General features: G+C 40.9%; 2 protein-coding genes across 2 annotated transcripts in view; one reads left to right on the top strand and one right to left on the bottom strand.

Moving 5' to 3' along the window:
• ankrd2 (ankyrin repeat domain 2 (stretch responsive muscle)) overlaps nt 1-6,990 on the top strand; it is a 9,917-nt gene extending 2,927 nt beyond the window's left edge. Inside the window, exons 2-9 of the mRNA XM_050070934.1 lie at nt 1,652-1,722; nt 3,306-3,452; nt 3,555-3,662; nt 3,744-3,842; nt 3,982-4,080; nt 4,216-4,314; nt 4,406-4,504; nt 5,979-6,990. Coding sequence (XP_049926891.1) covers nt 1,687-1,722; nt 3,306-3,452; nt 3,555-3,662; nt 3,744-3,842; nt 3,982-4,080; nt 4,216-4,314; nt 4,406-4,504; nt 5,979-6,095 — 804 coding nt within the window. The 5' untranslated portion in view covers nt 1,652-1,686 and the 3' untranslated portion in view covers nt 6,096-6,990. The remainder of the gene's footprint in view (nt 1-1,651; nt 1,723-3,305; nt 3,453-3,554; nt 3,663-3,743; nt 3,843-3,981; nt 4,081-4,215; nt 4,315-4,405; nt 4,505-5,978) is intronic.
• st3gal7 (ST3 beta-galactoside alpha-2,3-sialyltransferase 7) overlaps nt 1-13,045 on the bottom strand; it is an 18,213-nt gene extending 5,168 nt beyond the window's left edge. Inside the window, exons 1-2 of the mRNA XM_050070932.1 lie at nt 12,933-13,045; nt 12,671-12,845 (exon numbers count right to left, since the gene is read on the bottom strand). Coding sequence (XP_049926889.1) covers nt 12,671-12,827 — 157 coding nt within the window. The 5' untranslated portion in view covers nt 12,828-12,845; nt 12,933-13,045. The remainder of the gene's footprint in view (nt 1-12,670; nt 12,846-12,932) is intronic.

Genomic DNA, 13,045 nt, shown 5'->3' with positions numbered 1-13,045 from the left:
AATTGGTTGCTATAGCGCCCCCCTTTGGCCAATTGATGTAATATTGCTTCATTTGCATCCTCCCATGACCCTCTACCACTGTGCCACATTTCACATGGATTGACCAAGTCAGTGAGGAGAAAAACGTGGAACAGAGACACAGACACACCCACAGACAGAGTTTTCGTCATTATATAGTAAGATAGTACGATATAGAAATTTGATACAGATTCTCTTGTACTGAAGCTTCTGATTGACAAAACTTTGCAGAATGTTTAATATCTTTAAATATGACCACAATAAATATTCATTGTGTTTTTTCCAGAATTCTGAAGAACCTCTAAAGCAGCATTTTCAGTCTGCTCTCATTTCCCACATCATCAAATACCAGTGCAGCAACACACAGGGCGCCCATTATCATCTCTATGTGACGCACAGCTGACACACATTGTAATATATGGTTAGTGTGGTGGTGAAACAGTTGTGGTGAGGTTTAGGCAGCAAAACTACTTGAGGTTTAGAAAAAAGATCATGTTTTTGGGTTAAAAGAAGTGTGTTTGTGGTGCAATAATAATGTGAAGTGAGGTAATGATGTCAGCACATGACAATTATGTAACGTTATGTTTTGTTTGATTCATCCTCCACCTCCCTCCCTCTCAACCTACGCAGACTTTCTTGGTCTTTACACATCAGTTGCTCTCAGCGTCAAGTATTGCAGTGGATAGGTTTACACTGGAGTTAGTTAAAAGCCTGCTGCATCTCTTAAACATATTAAGGATGCCTTTGGTGTCGATATCATACGCCAAGGGGCGTGACAAGGGGCGTGACAAAGCGTCAGTATTTGACGCCCTGGGGATGAGAATGCTACTCACTGTTAAACATACTACTGAAATCTGGCACCTCTTAACCTTCACAAGTTTGTCACTATTAGGTGTGCAAAGTCAAGTACAAGTCATCCAGTGGGTCAGATTGGACCCTGTGGTGGGCCGGTTCTGGCACATGCACTGTATGTTTGACACCCTTGCCTCAAAGCTTAGATGCACCAAAACAAAAACACTGCATGTATGTGTGTTCAGTTTGATACAACTATAAAAATGGATGGAAAAAATACCAAAGCAAAGGTCTGGACCGTGATTGATTGTTTGGTGTGCAATCAGATATTTACGAGGTATCACTTGGCAGTAATGAAAACTTTATAAATAACATAATCCCCCAAAACGGTGTGTTTATGGGGGTTGCACTCCTGTAAAAGAGGAGCACGGACAGTTGCAGCAACGGGAGTGAGTAAAACCAGGAGCTTGTGGAATGAATGTCCCCTCAGCTCATGACCCGGGGCATGACATGCCTGAAGGGTTGGATGTACTTGTATATGAATGTGTGTGTGTGTGTGTGTGTGGCAGAGAGGAAAAGAGGGAGGGAGATTGTAATGCTGGGGAATACACACAAACATACATGCATACACACACTCCAAAGTGCACACACACCTGTTTGATGGGGTGACACAATGTCCCACCATGAACCCGGCATTCCAGCCAGCGAGCCACTGGGCTTGCAGCGCTTCTGTATAAAGTGACACACAGCTCGTCAGATTTTACTCCAGATTATGAGTTAGAAAGCTTCAACTGTTCAAAATTACTTTATTGGCTGTTTTATCTTTTGCTGTATCAAACAGAGATGTAGGAGGTTGTGCAGTGGGCAGCCAGTGTGATGGACCATACAACAGGAATAGAAAAGAAAGCTCAGGTAGGTGTGAGAGAAATACTAATGTTGCTCCTTGAAATGATCATTAGCAACTCACCACTTCGGGGATTCTGTTTCTTAAAAATAATTCATGTTACTAATACTGCTGTATCACAATTTTCAAAGCCCTGATTTGTGGAAACATGAACAGCTATAATATGTAAAGACTGATGTATTAATGAGCTGCGATATCCTAGAAAACATGTCAGCGTTGACGTTAAGTCCCAAACAAGAGGATAAAATGTCTGTCAGCCTGCTTCAACGATCATTTGCAGACACACTGGAAAACACATACTTATAAATTATAGATAACTATGTTACTAGATATGATGAAATTGCTTGCAGTTGGATCATTTTCTTTTCCAGAGTTTTAGTAAAGCCTGTTTTAGTCAGGGGGTTTTATTCTTAAAGTTTAATTAACTGATCATACCTTTACCATCCAAATACATTTTGGAAAAGTAATCAAAACTGAATGTTTAATTTCCTGACACAATATAAACTGACTTCAGTCCTTTATTTCTGAAAACCACTGTATTTCTTGCAACGTATTAAGAGTTATTTTAATTCCTTTTATGTGCACTAAACAACATAATGAACTGTCAGCAAAAGAGGTCATTACTGGCCGATGGATTAGAGAGGTTATGTGTCACATCCACCGAGAAAAAATTAGATATACTTTTAGGGGGTCCACCAGAAAATTTTGATACCACCTGGCAGCCATTTATTTAATTAGTTTTTAAAAAATGTTATATTATTTTTAAAATATTGCTATCTGCATTTCACTTTTCTCTATCTGGCATTTTTTTTTAAATTTATTTTATTTTTCTTAATTTATGTATATGTGAAACTGTGAATGTATATGTTTATTTAAATTTAATTATTAATTCATGTATTTATTTCTATGAACGTACGCTTACTGATGGTGCAGTACGTGGGGGATGGGGGGTATACAGGGATTTGATTTCATTATTCTGTGTTCAAGTTGTCCGTTTTTTAATATTCATTAAAAAAAAACTTGTTAAAAGACCTTGTTAAAAAAAAGAGGTCATTATGATCAATATTTGGTGACATTAACTTCATGTATATTCTAATTACTCTAATTCAAATTATCTTCCCAGGTTAATTCAGTGAAAATGTGTTAAAAATATATATATATGTTTTTGGCAATCAAAGGGCTTTTATTCAGACTAGACAAAAGAACCAACAAACACGAACCTCTCATCAATTAACGAATGAAATATTATTTTACTTTTTAAAAATAATTGGAATAAAACAAGCATGCAGGGCACATAAAGGCTCACATGCACACAAAGACATGTTCCTTTGAATTCTGTATCAGTGATAAATAATGTAAAAACAATTGAACAGCATACGAGAGGCAATTTATTGTGAATACTACTTTTGTTATGGCCAAGCCCAGCTTGCACTATGCTGTGAATTTATTTTGAAATTAACACCACCATTCCCAGCTCTCAACACCCTTAGCCTGCTTGGCACATCTGCTTTACAAGCCAATCGTATCTCTCTCATCTAGATTTTCTAGTAGCGTTTTCTACATTGCTATCTGCGTTTCTGTTGGTTTCCAGGCAGAGGAGCGAGTGAGGAGGATCTCCTCAGAGCTGCACTGTGAGATTTTGGACCTGAGTGGTGGAGAGAATATCACAGAGCTGTGCAAAAGGAAAAAGAAGATCAAGAAAACATATTCGCCCAGGGTGTCTGTGGAAATCCCTGTGGTGAGCTACAACTTTCAGAAACCTTATCTTCATGTGCACAACAGAGATATGAAAATTGAATCTCTGTGTCCCTTCTGTCCCTTTGTGTTTGTGTGTGGAAAGACGGGGCCCATGGATACTGCAGAATTCATGAACGCAGCAAGTCAAGGCAAACTGACTGTAATAGACAAGTATCTGGTTGATGGTGGGAACCCAAATGTCCATGATGAGGTATGCTCTCACTGTGTGGTAGGAACACAGACACATGTACAACATACAGCAACATAAATATGATATATTTAAACCCTCCAGTTGAAGAGGACAGCGCTGCACCGGGCCTCTCTGGACGGACACACGGCAGTTGTCCAAACGCTTTTAGAAAAAGGAGCCGATATCAACTTTAAAGATCAAGTAAGACGTGCGGGCACATGGCTGTTTGTAAAGATGATGATGAGATTGGTTCAGATTATCTTCACTCACTAAAGCTCCAGCCTCCAGTGGCCTCAAGTGAGTGCTATTAATAGAACAGAGCCATGCTACTGTGTTTCAGCTGGGCTCCAGGGCCATACATTGGGCCTGCAGAGGGGGAAGCCTGGGAGTTGTCAAAGCCCTGCAGAGCCACGGGGCTGACCTGAATGTTAGGGATAAGGTAAATGTGCATTTTATTTGTGCATGAATTTTTACCTGGACTCATACTGAACATACTTGAGGTCTAATGCTAATGTACAGTTGGTGCTTTATGTGCTGGTCACAGTCACAGTGCATGTCAATGTCCACATTACAGCTGTACAGCACTCCTCTGCATGTGGCCACTAGAACGGGCCACACAGCCATCGTGGAGTACCTCCTGGCCTGTGGTGCCAAAATCAACTCCAGGGACAGGGTAGGCAGCAGCTCAACACAGTGTTTCACTTCAGTGTTTCATCATCGCTATAATTCCCTTCTGCCATTGATTAATTTTTCTCTTCCCTCAGGAAGGGGACACAGCCCTGCATGATGCCGTGCGTCTCAACAGATACAAGATAGTGAAGCTGCTCATAGCTGCAGGGCCTGACACGAAAATAAAAAATCATGTGAGTTTTTACACCTGTTGTGCATGTCCGGTTTAACTTGAACATAATTTAACAGGAATAGTTTGACATTTTGGGGAATACACTTACATATATTATATGTAAAGATACCACTGTCCTATCTCTATGTAAAACATGATGCTACGGACAGTATGATTAGATTAGCATAAAGACTGCAATCAGATATAATCAGAAAAGCTCAGATTCATCAGATTGATCAGTTAGGACTTGGTGTTACCCCTCAACAAATCATCAGTTGTGTACCTCAACATTATTGGGTGTTTCAGCCTTTATCACAAGACCCCCTCCATTGAGGCAGGCCGACCACAGGCTGATCAGGCCTGGGAGTGTGTCAGAAGGTTGGCTCCTCTGTGGTCACCTGGGGGCCAGACGCTGATCCTCTCTCTTCAGACATAACCAGTGACTGCACCTCTCAGCTGTACTGGCCAGATCTTTGACCACTTTCCTCTGGGCGTGCCCATTAATCCCAATTTCCTTGAGGAGCCTAGTGGTGGATCTAGCAAAGAAGCCTCTGCAACCCACCTCGCTCAGTCGCACCTCAGCTTTCTAGCCTCTAGTTGCCGCTTCAGTTACGAGGTCAGCAGAGCGCATGTCATATAGTTTCCCTTTTTTTAAAAAATCCAAACCAAAATCAAAACATAAAGCAGCAGCTGATTTATGAGGGAGTATGTGCTGGACTTTTTCTTGGCCAGGCACAGTAACTTCCTCAAATCTCTAGTAGTTGGTGGTGATTAGCCTTTAATGAGAAATAGTCCAGCACAGAGCTCACTGCAGAATGGCAAACTGGTGTTGTTAAACCAGAGAGTGCCCATTGGTTGGAAGGTCCAATAGTTCATGTCCTATTGGACCAAAAGCCCACAGTTTGTCAGCCTGTTAAAGCCGCAAATTAGCCCGAAAACACTGCTCCAAAAATACACACTCTAGAGTTGGAGTTCAGCGACTGCCTGCCTGCCTACTTCTCAGATTTCCTTATCATATTGCTCAATTTATCAGAGAATGCATAAATCATATAAAATCATATAAAAATCAGGATTTTTAATGACTTCTAAAGAAAGACTTTTCATTCTGGGAACTAAGTTAAATAAACAAAAGTAGCTTTTATTTTTGGGATTTCTGGCACCTTTAAACTTGAGGTTCATGTACAGATTAAATAAACAAGTTATATGGTTGTAATTGGTCACTGGCACTAGGGCACTATGGTCTAGGTACCATGTCTGAGGGGTACTTCTTCCATAGGTACCATACTGAAAGTGTTTGGTGGAAACGGGGCTATAGATATGAGAGTGGTATGAATCTTCCCGTCCAAGAAAGTGAATACACATTATTCTCAAACTGTTCCCTTAAAGGACACATATTGATTGCATGCAAGAACCTAACATACCGTGGCTCATATCGCAACACTGTAAATGCAATACAACCCCTCACTAACAAACTGACAGTATGACCTGTGTTACAGGAGGGAGTAACCGCAGTACAGCAGGTAAAACAATGGCAGTCTGACATCATGGAGACCCTGCAGAGCCTGGAGAAGCCGAGGGAGGTGGGACCTGAAAACACCTTGAGAGAGGAGTGAACAGCATGTATATCTACTCAGTATATTCTCTATGACTTCTCTTTTTATCACTTTCTGTCTCAGGTTCAAAACACATTCTGTAATTCTGCTGTAGGTCTGTGTACATCATGTCTGAGACTGAGTGTACGTATGTGACAAAATCAGCTTTTCCAGGGCATGGCGTTAAAACCTCTGAGATTAGTCTGAACTCTGACACTGGTAAATGTCAACTTGGGTGTGAAGGATTCAAAATGATCTGCTTATCTTGAATATGGAGACAAAAACATCTGAATGAGGAAGCAAAGCTGAATTTTTATCAAAACCTTACTGCCAAGTTTTGGCTTTTGATGTTCACATCTAAAGCGCTTCATGATCTGAGGAGCACTCTCATGGATGTTTCATATCTGATTTGTGATGCCTTTGGAAGCTGAATAATATTAATAGATATAGTGCTGTGCAGAAGCTGTTTGAATATACATCAAGAAGTCCTTGTTTTATTGAGGCGGCAGACAAGGCCAGAGCACACAGTAGCACTGTGTTTGAGACGTCAGCTGACGATAGCAGAGATGGCTGGTATGCCCCCACTAAAGTCAGGGATTCGAGGGGAGCTCAGTGGGCATATTTTCCTTCTACCATCAGTGGCTCAAATGTTCCTGAGGGAGGTTGGTCATTCACACTGGGGAAACCAACAGCTTGCTTCACTGCTTGTAATGTAGTTGTTTGTGCAGTTAGTCAGTACACACACAGCCATTCATTACGTGAGCACATTTTGTTCCACAAATATTGTGCCACTGCTGCATTTTTCATAATGTGAATGTAAAACGCTGTTTTGAAAAGCGTAGCTACTGTCTTCTGTTAAAAAATTCAATGTGTTCACTGTAGACAACTCGTCAGATACATTATCAGCCACACACAGTATTTCCTGTTCCAAGCAAGGCTGTTTAACTGTCAGGGACTTCTGTGGAGATACACCATACAAGGTTACGCAAACTATGAGACAGTGTTGTCATTTATTTGGTCAACGTGACACTAACAGAGATATTACAGTACATCATTTGTTCAAGGGCGTGAATTTTGTTTCAACATTTGAAAGAGGATTTTGGAGGTTTTGGACGTCCTCTGCTAGCAAATTTTGAGCATCACTTAATTTCTGCATCCTGGTGAAATTTTCTGCACTAATTTGTACCTTTTCTGCATCAATTTAAGGTGTAAATGCCTTTAACCCATGTAATCCCAAATTTTTCATAAACATAAAACTCTCCAAATCATCTGTCTGATAACCCTTTAAAGTAATCAATCATTATTTTTCAAATTTTCATGGAAAAGTAGGTGAAAAAGTGTTTTTTATGGTCAGTCACAATTCTGACCAGTGGGATAATGTGTTGTATCCACCATTCATTGACCAAATCAACATATTCTCTTATGCAGTCATCAAAATCCTTGTATATCCCAGCTCAGTTATTAACACATTTAAAACTCTGTCACTGGCAGTCCCCAGCATTTCCACTAGAAAGCTCCATCACATTCTAGAGTGACTACTCTACATATCAAAAATTCTCACACATACATATTGCCTCTTTGTCAGTGGCCTTTTACGCTCACATATGATGTGCAAGGTATCCCTCTGCATCTGCTGTGACGTTCCAGTACGCCCTACCAATACTGGGACGTCAACAAAAGCACATGGTTGGGTTTAGAAAACAACATTTGGCATTCGGGAAGCAAACACTCGGCTCCTGGGTGAAAGTCCAGGGTTTGTGGAACCTATTCACCACCCAACCTACCCAATCTGTACAGACTTTCCTGCTCCTTACATTATGTCATTTCCAGCAGGGTATCGTACCGCCCCTGTAGGTGCCATCCAGCCATATCATAACAACACCAAAGGTTACGTCCGACCCTGTTACCTACTACCACGAAAGGTGGCTCTTTGAAAATCTTTTTCAAAGCAGTGGTATTCGACGACTTCGGAATGAGAACGGGCAGGAGGGGGAGGCGATAATCACTGTTTAAGATGTTCCTATCATGATCTGTTTGCATCAGTTCAGCATATGAATTCAAACCTCACAGTATATATCTGACACATCGCTATCACAATCACTGAAGACAGCAATCTTTTTGATTTTGAGGGACAACTGTAAGGTTGTATGCATTGTCTGGGCTGTCACCTAGACCCCACATATCCAAAACTTCACTCAAAAGAAGAGTAGAAGGTTAGGCAGATCAAGAACTATGTACTTTTAGATGTGTTATCCCACCGGTCACTATTGTTGATGTCAACATGTTCACTAATTCTGTGACCCTTCTGAACAAAGTTGAGCAATTACAACTGCAAATATCGATGCGAGACACCTTAAAGATAATGTATACCAAAACTCTCTGTCCTATCTTTATGTTAACACACTTGACTAACCATTTGTTTGGGAGCTTTGATGCAGCCATCCTTGTCTCATGGTGCAACCAGGAAGTAAACAGTTCTGGTCATGTGGCAATTTACAATAAACTAAACAAAATTTGCTGGATATGCATTTATACATCATTCGGTAACATTTTTAGAGCCTTATAACTGAAAACCTTTTTTTGTAGTCACTATTGTTACCAGTGTGATTTAAATGCTGTCAAAATAAAAGTCCTGTGCTACTTGTGTCTTTCTATAATCAGGGACAAATGCACATGCTCCAAATGTTAAGGAGAGGATCCTCCTGCATTCCCCTGAAATCTATGCCTGTGTTATAGTTTATGCATAAGATTAAATCTGTTGGACTCATATATGTTTTACAGCTTTAATTCTGTTCATGTGAGCTACAAACTGTATGCGGTGCTGTTGCTAAGGGCTGGAGTGGTGTAGAATGAGGAGGGGGATGGGAAAACTGGCTTCTGCTTGGAGCTGTGCAGCAGCCAAAGACCAGAGGAACCTGTTTATCCATGAAACGGTTAAAGTTCCTCCCCATAGCTGCAGATTTCTGACATTCTTTGTGGTAAAAACATCGGAAATGGCTCCATAATCACCTGATAAGGAACGACTTTGTCATGTGTCCAAACACAGGGAAAAACGCACATCTTTTCTCAACACAAGGCTTTATTGAACACATTACTGCCTATGTGATACACAGACCTATTCCAGGAGAATGAGGGGGTACTGTGCAGTAGTTTTTATCTAAGAGCACTCAAAGCAACATTATATTGTTACTGGAAAAAAAAGGTAACCATGGCAATGATATTTTCCAGGCAGGTGAGAGTCTGGACAGGCACGCTTTTAAAGCACCATTTGTTTTCCAGTTGGAAATAGATGTGGAATTTTTGTGAATTCAATTCCACTCAGGCAGGCGTGTGGAGGCAAAGAAGGCTTGAGAGCAGGCGCCATCTCCGAAATAGCAGGAAGGAAAAATGCCGTTACATGATCTGAAATGCGGGACATTACACATACAGCAAAACAACATATCATTGTGTGCTTGGAGATAGTGGTACTGACGCATGCTCTGGACTGCTTCTCTGTGTCTAATGTTACCTTCAATCTTTCTGATTGTACTCTGCAGCACACTGCCACACCAAAGGGGGTCTCAACGAAGCAGCAGTATGGGTTCATGATATTGAGTATTGATTGTTTTTCCCCTCAAAGAATATAACAACAATAAAAACCAGAAACTGCAATAATCCAGGCGAGAGACTCCGAGAATATTTACAACAAAATCTCATATCAATTCCCTGTTTAATCTTCGGTCCTTTTGTTTTTCCTGTGCACTGCAGCCCCAGGTGGATTTGTCCTTATTGATTTGTCTTTACAATCCAGCTGTGAGAAATAACACATGTAAATCCTGTCGACTGCTCCTGGCCTCCTCACCTATAATATCATTTGATTGTCTTTGGTTGAATTTCTATGTAGGCAACCTTAGACAACAAGCCACGTCTACAAATGCTTCGTAAGGCTTCGTATTAACTGTTCAAGTACACTGAACTCATCCGTAATCACAGAATAGCTGCGATTGGCTATAAAGGTTAATATATTCCTCAAAATACTCACCACACTGTCTTAAATAATTTAGTAACATCGTTTTCTACCTGACCAATCAAAGAATTTTCTCTTCATTCATTTGAAAGGTCAGAACAAACACAATCAGTGACAATGAATGTGTGAACACTTCACAGAAAAACACATAATTACATTTTCTTAAATATATATAAATACTTTCATTCAGCTGCCTCAATTATGATCTGTGTCCTTAATTCAATGCATAAAATTATGATTATCTAACAACTCTGATGATGTCCAGTCGTCCAAGTCTTTCAGGTTATAAAGGGGAAAACGTGAGAGAATTATCCAGCGGAGTTAAATCTCCTCTCCCATGATTTCCACTGGGAGACGGAGGTTTATTGAAGTGAGGAGAGCTGCTGGACTTGTGAGTGATGGGGGCTGAGACTCAGCACCAGCTTAGCAACATGTCCCTCAGAGTGAAGGCAATCTTCAAACAGGCCTCAAATTCATTCGGATGACAGACACCTTAGGGGAAATGATGCAGAGGAGATGGGAAGGAGAGGGAAGTGTGCGTCATCTCATTTTCAGATGGACACCCTGGAACTACACTCTTGTACCAAAATGTCTTTAAGGCAATGTGAATACTGATCCTCTAGAAGGAGAAACACCGGTGACGAAATGCATTCCTTGAAAGATAAAGATGGCAGCAGCACTGTTAATTGGGATGAGATTTTAAAGGTGCCCCGTGGAGTGTTTTTTTGAATAAACTAAAGTTATGTCTACATTCACTGTTTTCAAGTCTTGTCTGACAAACGTGTTGAATGCATTTCCTTCCTCATAAAGCATCTGTAAAGCCTTTTTTTCCAACATTTTAAACTGTGCATTATTTAGATCCACGTTTGCTATCTTGCAGTACTAGAGGTCTCCACAGGGGACCTTTAAGTAACACTCTGTTTTAATGGATTGCAGCAATTTTAAAGTGAACTGATCTAATTAGTGTCTGAAGTCTTTGACATACAGACTTAATTTTACACCTTTTCCTAATGCAGGAGGAAAAAAACCCTCCTTGAGTGTCCAGTGTGTAAGATTTAGGGGAATTTAGTGGAATCTATTGGTGAGGATTGCAGATTGCAATTAGCTGACACTTCTCCCAGTTTGATTTCTTTAATGTTCATCGTTCAGGACATTTTTACCGGTAGCTGAATCATCCGCAGAGGTCTCCACCTCTCCCAAACAAACAGAGTTGGTGACTCAAACTGGTAAAGACACTGTATTAAAGCAGTTTCACGTTACAAATCAGTGTTTCTCCTATGCTGTTTGGCTCGTCAGAAACAGGCTGTTAGCCCAGCACCTACTAATGTATGCTCGCCTTTCTTCACTGATAACATTACGTGTGCTCACCTTTTTTCTGATCCAGACATTCAAGGTTTTTTTTACAGGTAGCCGAATTATCCGCAGAGGTCAAACGCACCTGGGATCTAAACCAGTTAAAACACTGAATAAAGCAATGTCACCTTATAAATTTGTGTTTCTCCAATGCTGTTTGGCTCATCAAAAACAGGCCACTAACCTAGCATCTGCTTATCAGTGCTCACCTTTCTTCTCGGATTACTTAAATTCCAGACGTTCAGGAGGTTTTTACAGGTAGCCGAATTATCTGCAGAGGTCTCCTCCTCTCCAAAACAAACGTTCTCAGTAATTTAAACTGGTAAAAAACACTGAATAAAGCAATGTCACATTACAAATTAGTGTTTCTCCGATGCTGTTTGGCTCAGCCACTAGCCTAGCGCCTGCTAATGTGTGCTCACCTTTTTACTTAAGATCCAGATGTTCAGGCGTTTTTTATCGGGGGCTAAATTATCTGCAGCGGTCTCTTCCTCTCCAGAACAAACAGATTGATTATTTTAAACTGGTAAAAACACTAAATAAAGCAGTTTCACATTTAAAAAAAAATCTGTTTTTCTGATGCTTTCATCGTGGAGGGGCTGCTAACTACGGTGGTCGATGCAAAAACACAAATGGCCCTATCAAGAGTCAGTATTTGGTTTGTTCTTTCTGGGCTTCTGTAGAAACATGGTAGTGCAACATGGCGATCTCTATGGACAAGGATCTGCTCCCTATGAAGATATTAACTGCTCATTCTAAGGTAATAAAACATGACAAGTACTTAATGGAACATAATTATTATATTATATTCCATTTCTGCCAATATATCCCCCTAAATCCTACACACTGGACCTTTAAAGTACCAGATGTGCAATTGCATGGTAAAAAGAGGTCTCCTATATTCCACTGTCTGATATATGAAGCTAACTATTCTAGAGAAACCACTAAGACATTGTTTATGAGTACAAGGAACAAAACAGCAGCATTTGGTGTTAACATGACTTGTGAAGTTAAAGGTGTGCTTCATGGTGTTGTGCATTTCAAGTCAGTCATACAGAAAGCCATTGTTTGGTCAAATTGCATGTGCATTCCAAGCCACTGTGACGGCTAAGCGAGGAAGATGCAGAAAAAGAAAGTGATGGTGAAAAAAAGAGAGAAAGACACAGAGAGAAGAGCTGGAGGGGAGTATACGAGTACACATCCCTGAGGCCCTCCTGGAAGTTGCTGGAACCCTGACCGTGTCTCCTCTGAGGTCCATGACAGTCAAAGCGCCAGAGTGCGGGCGCTGGAGGCTGAAGCCTGCGCACGCTGCACCACTCCTGGACACTTCTCTCTCTTCTGCAGCTTGTGGTTTTGAAACAGGCCCTCGTTTCGCGGGACACCATGAGCTCCATCTGGGAAAGTCAATAGCCCTGAAGGCAGAGACCCAGGACACTGTGACCAAACCACAGAGAAATACTACTGATGGACAAACTGTTCCAGCAGCGTATCAAACTTACCATATCCCTCAACACGTCCATCTGTGAATTCTCCTTCAAACTTCATGCCGTCGTATCTACTGAAGACTCCTGTGCCTTGAAACTTCCCATGTGCAAATTCTCCTTCGTACCTG

Source organism: Epinephelus moara, chromosome 19 (genome assembly GCF_006386435.1).
Source record: "Epinephelus moara isolate mb chromosome 19, YSFRI_EMoa_1.0, whole genome shotgun sequence".
Lineage (NCBI taxonomy): Eukaryota > Metazoa > Chordata > Actinopteri > Perciformes > Serranidae > Epinephelus > Epinephelus moara.
Note: the sequence above shows the minus strand (reverse complement) of the source record. Positions and strands in the feature narration are given on the sequence as shown.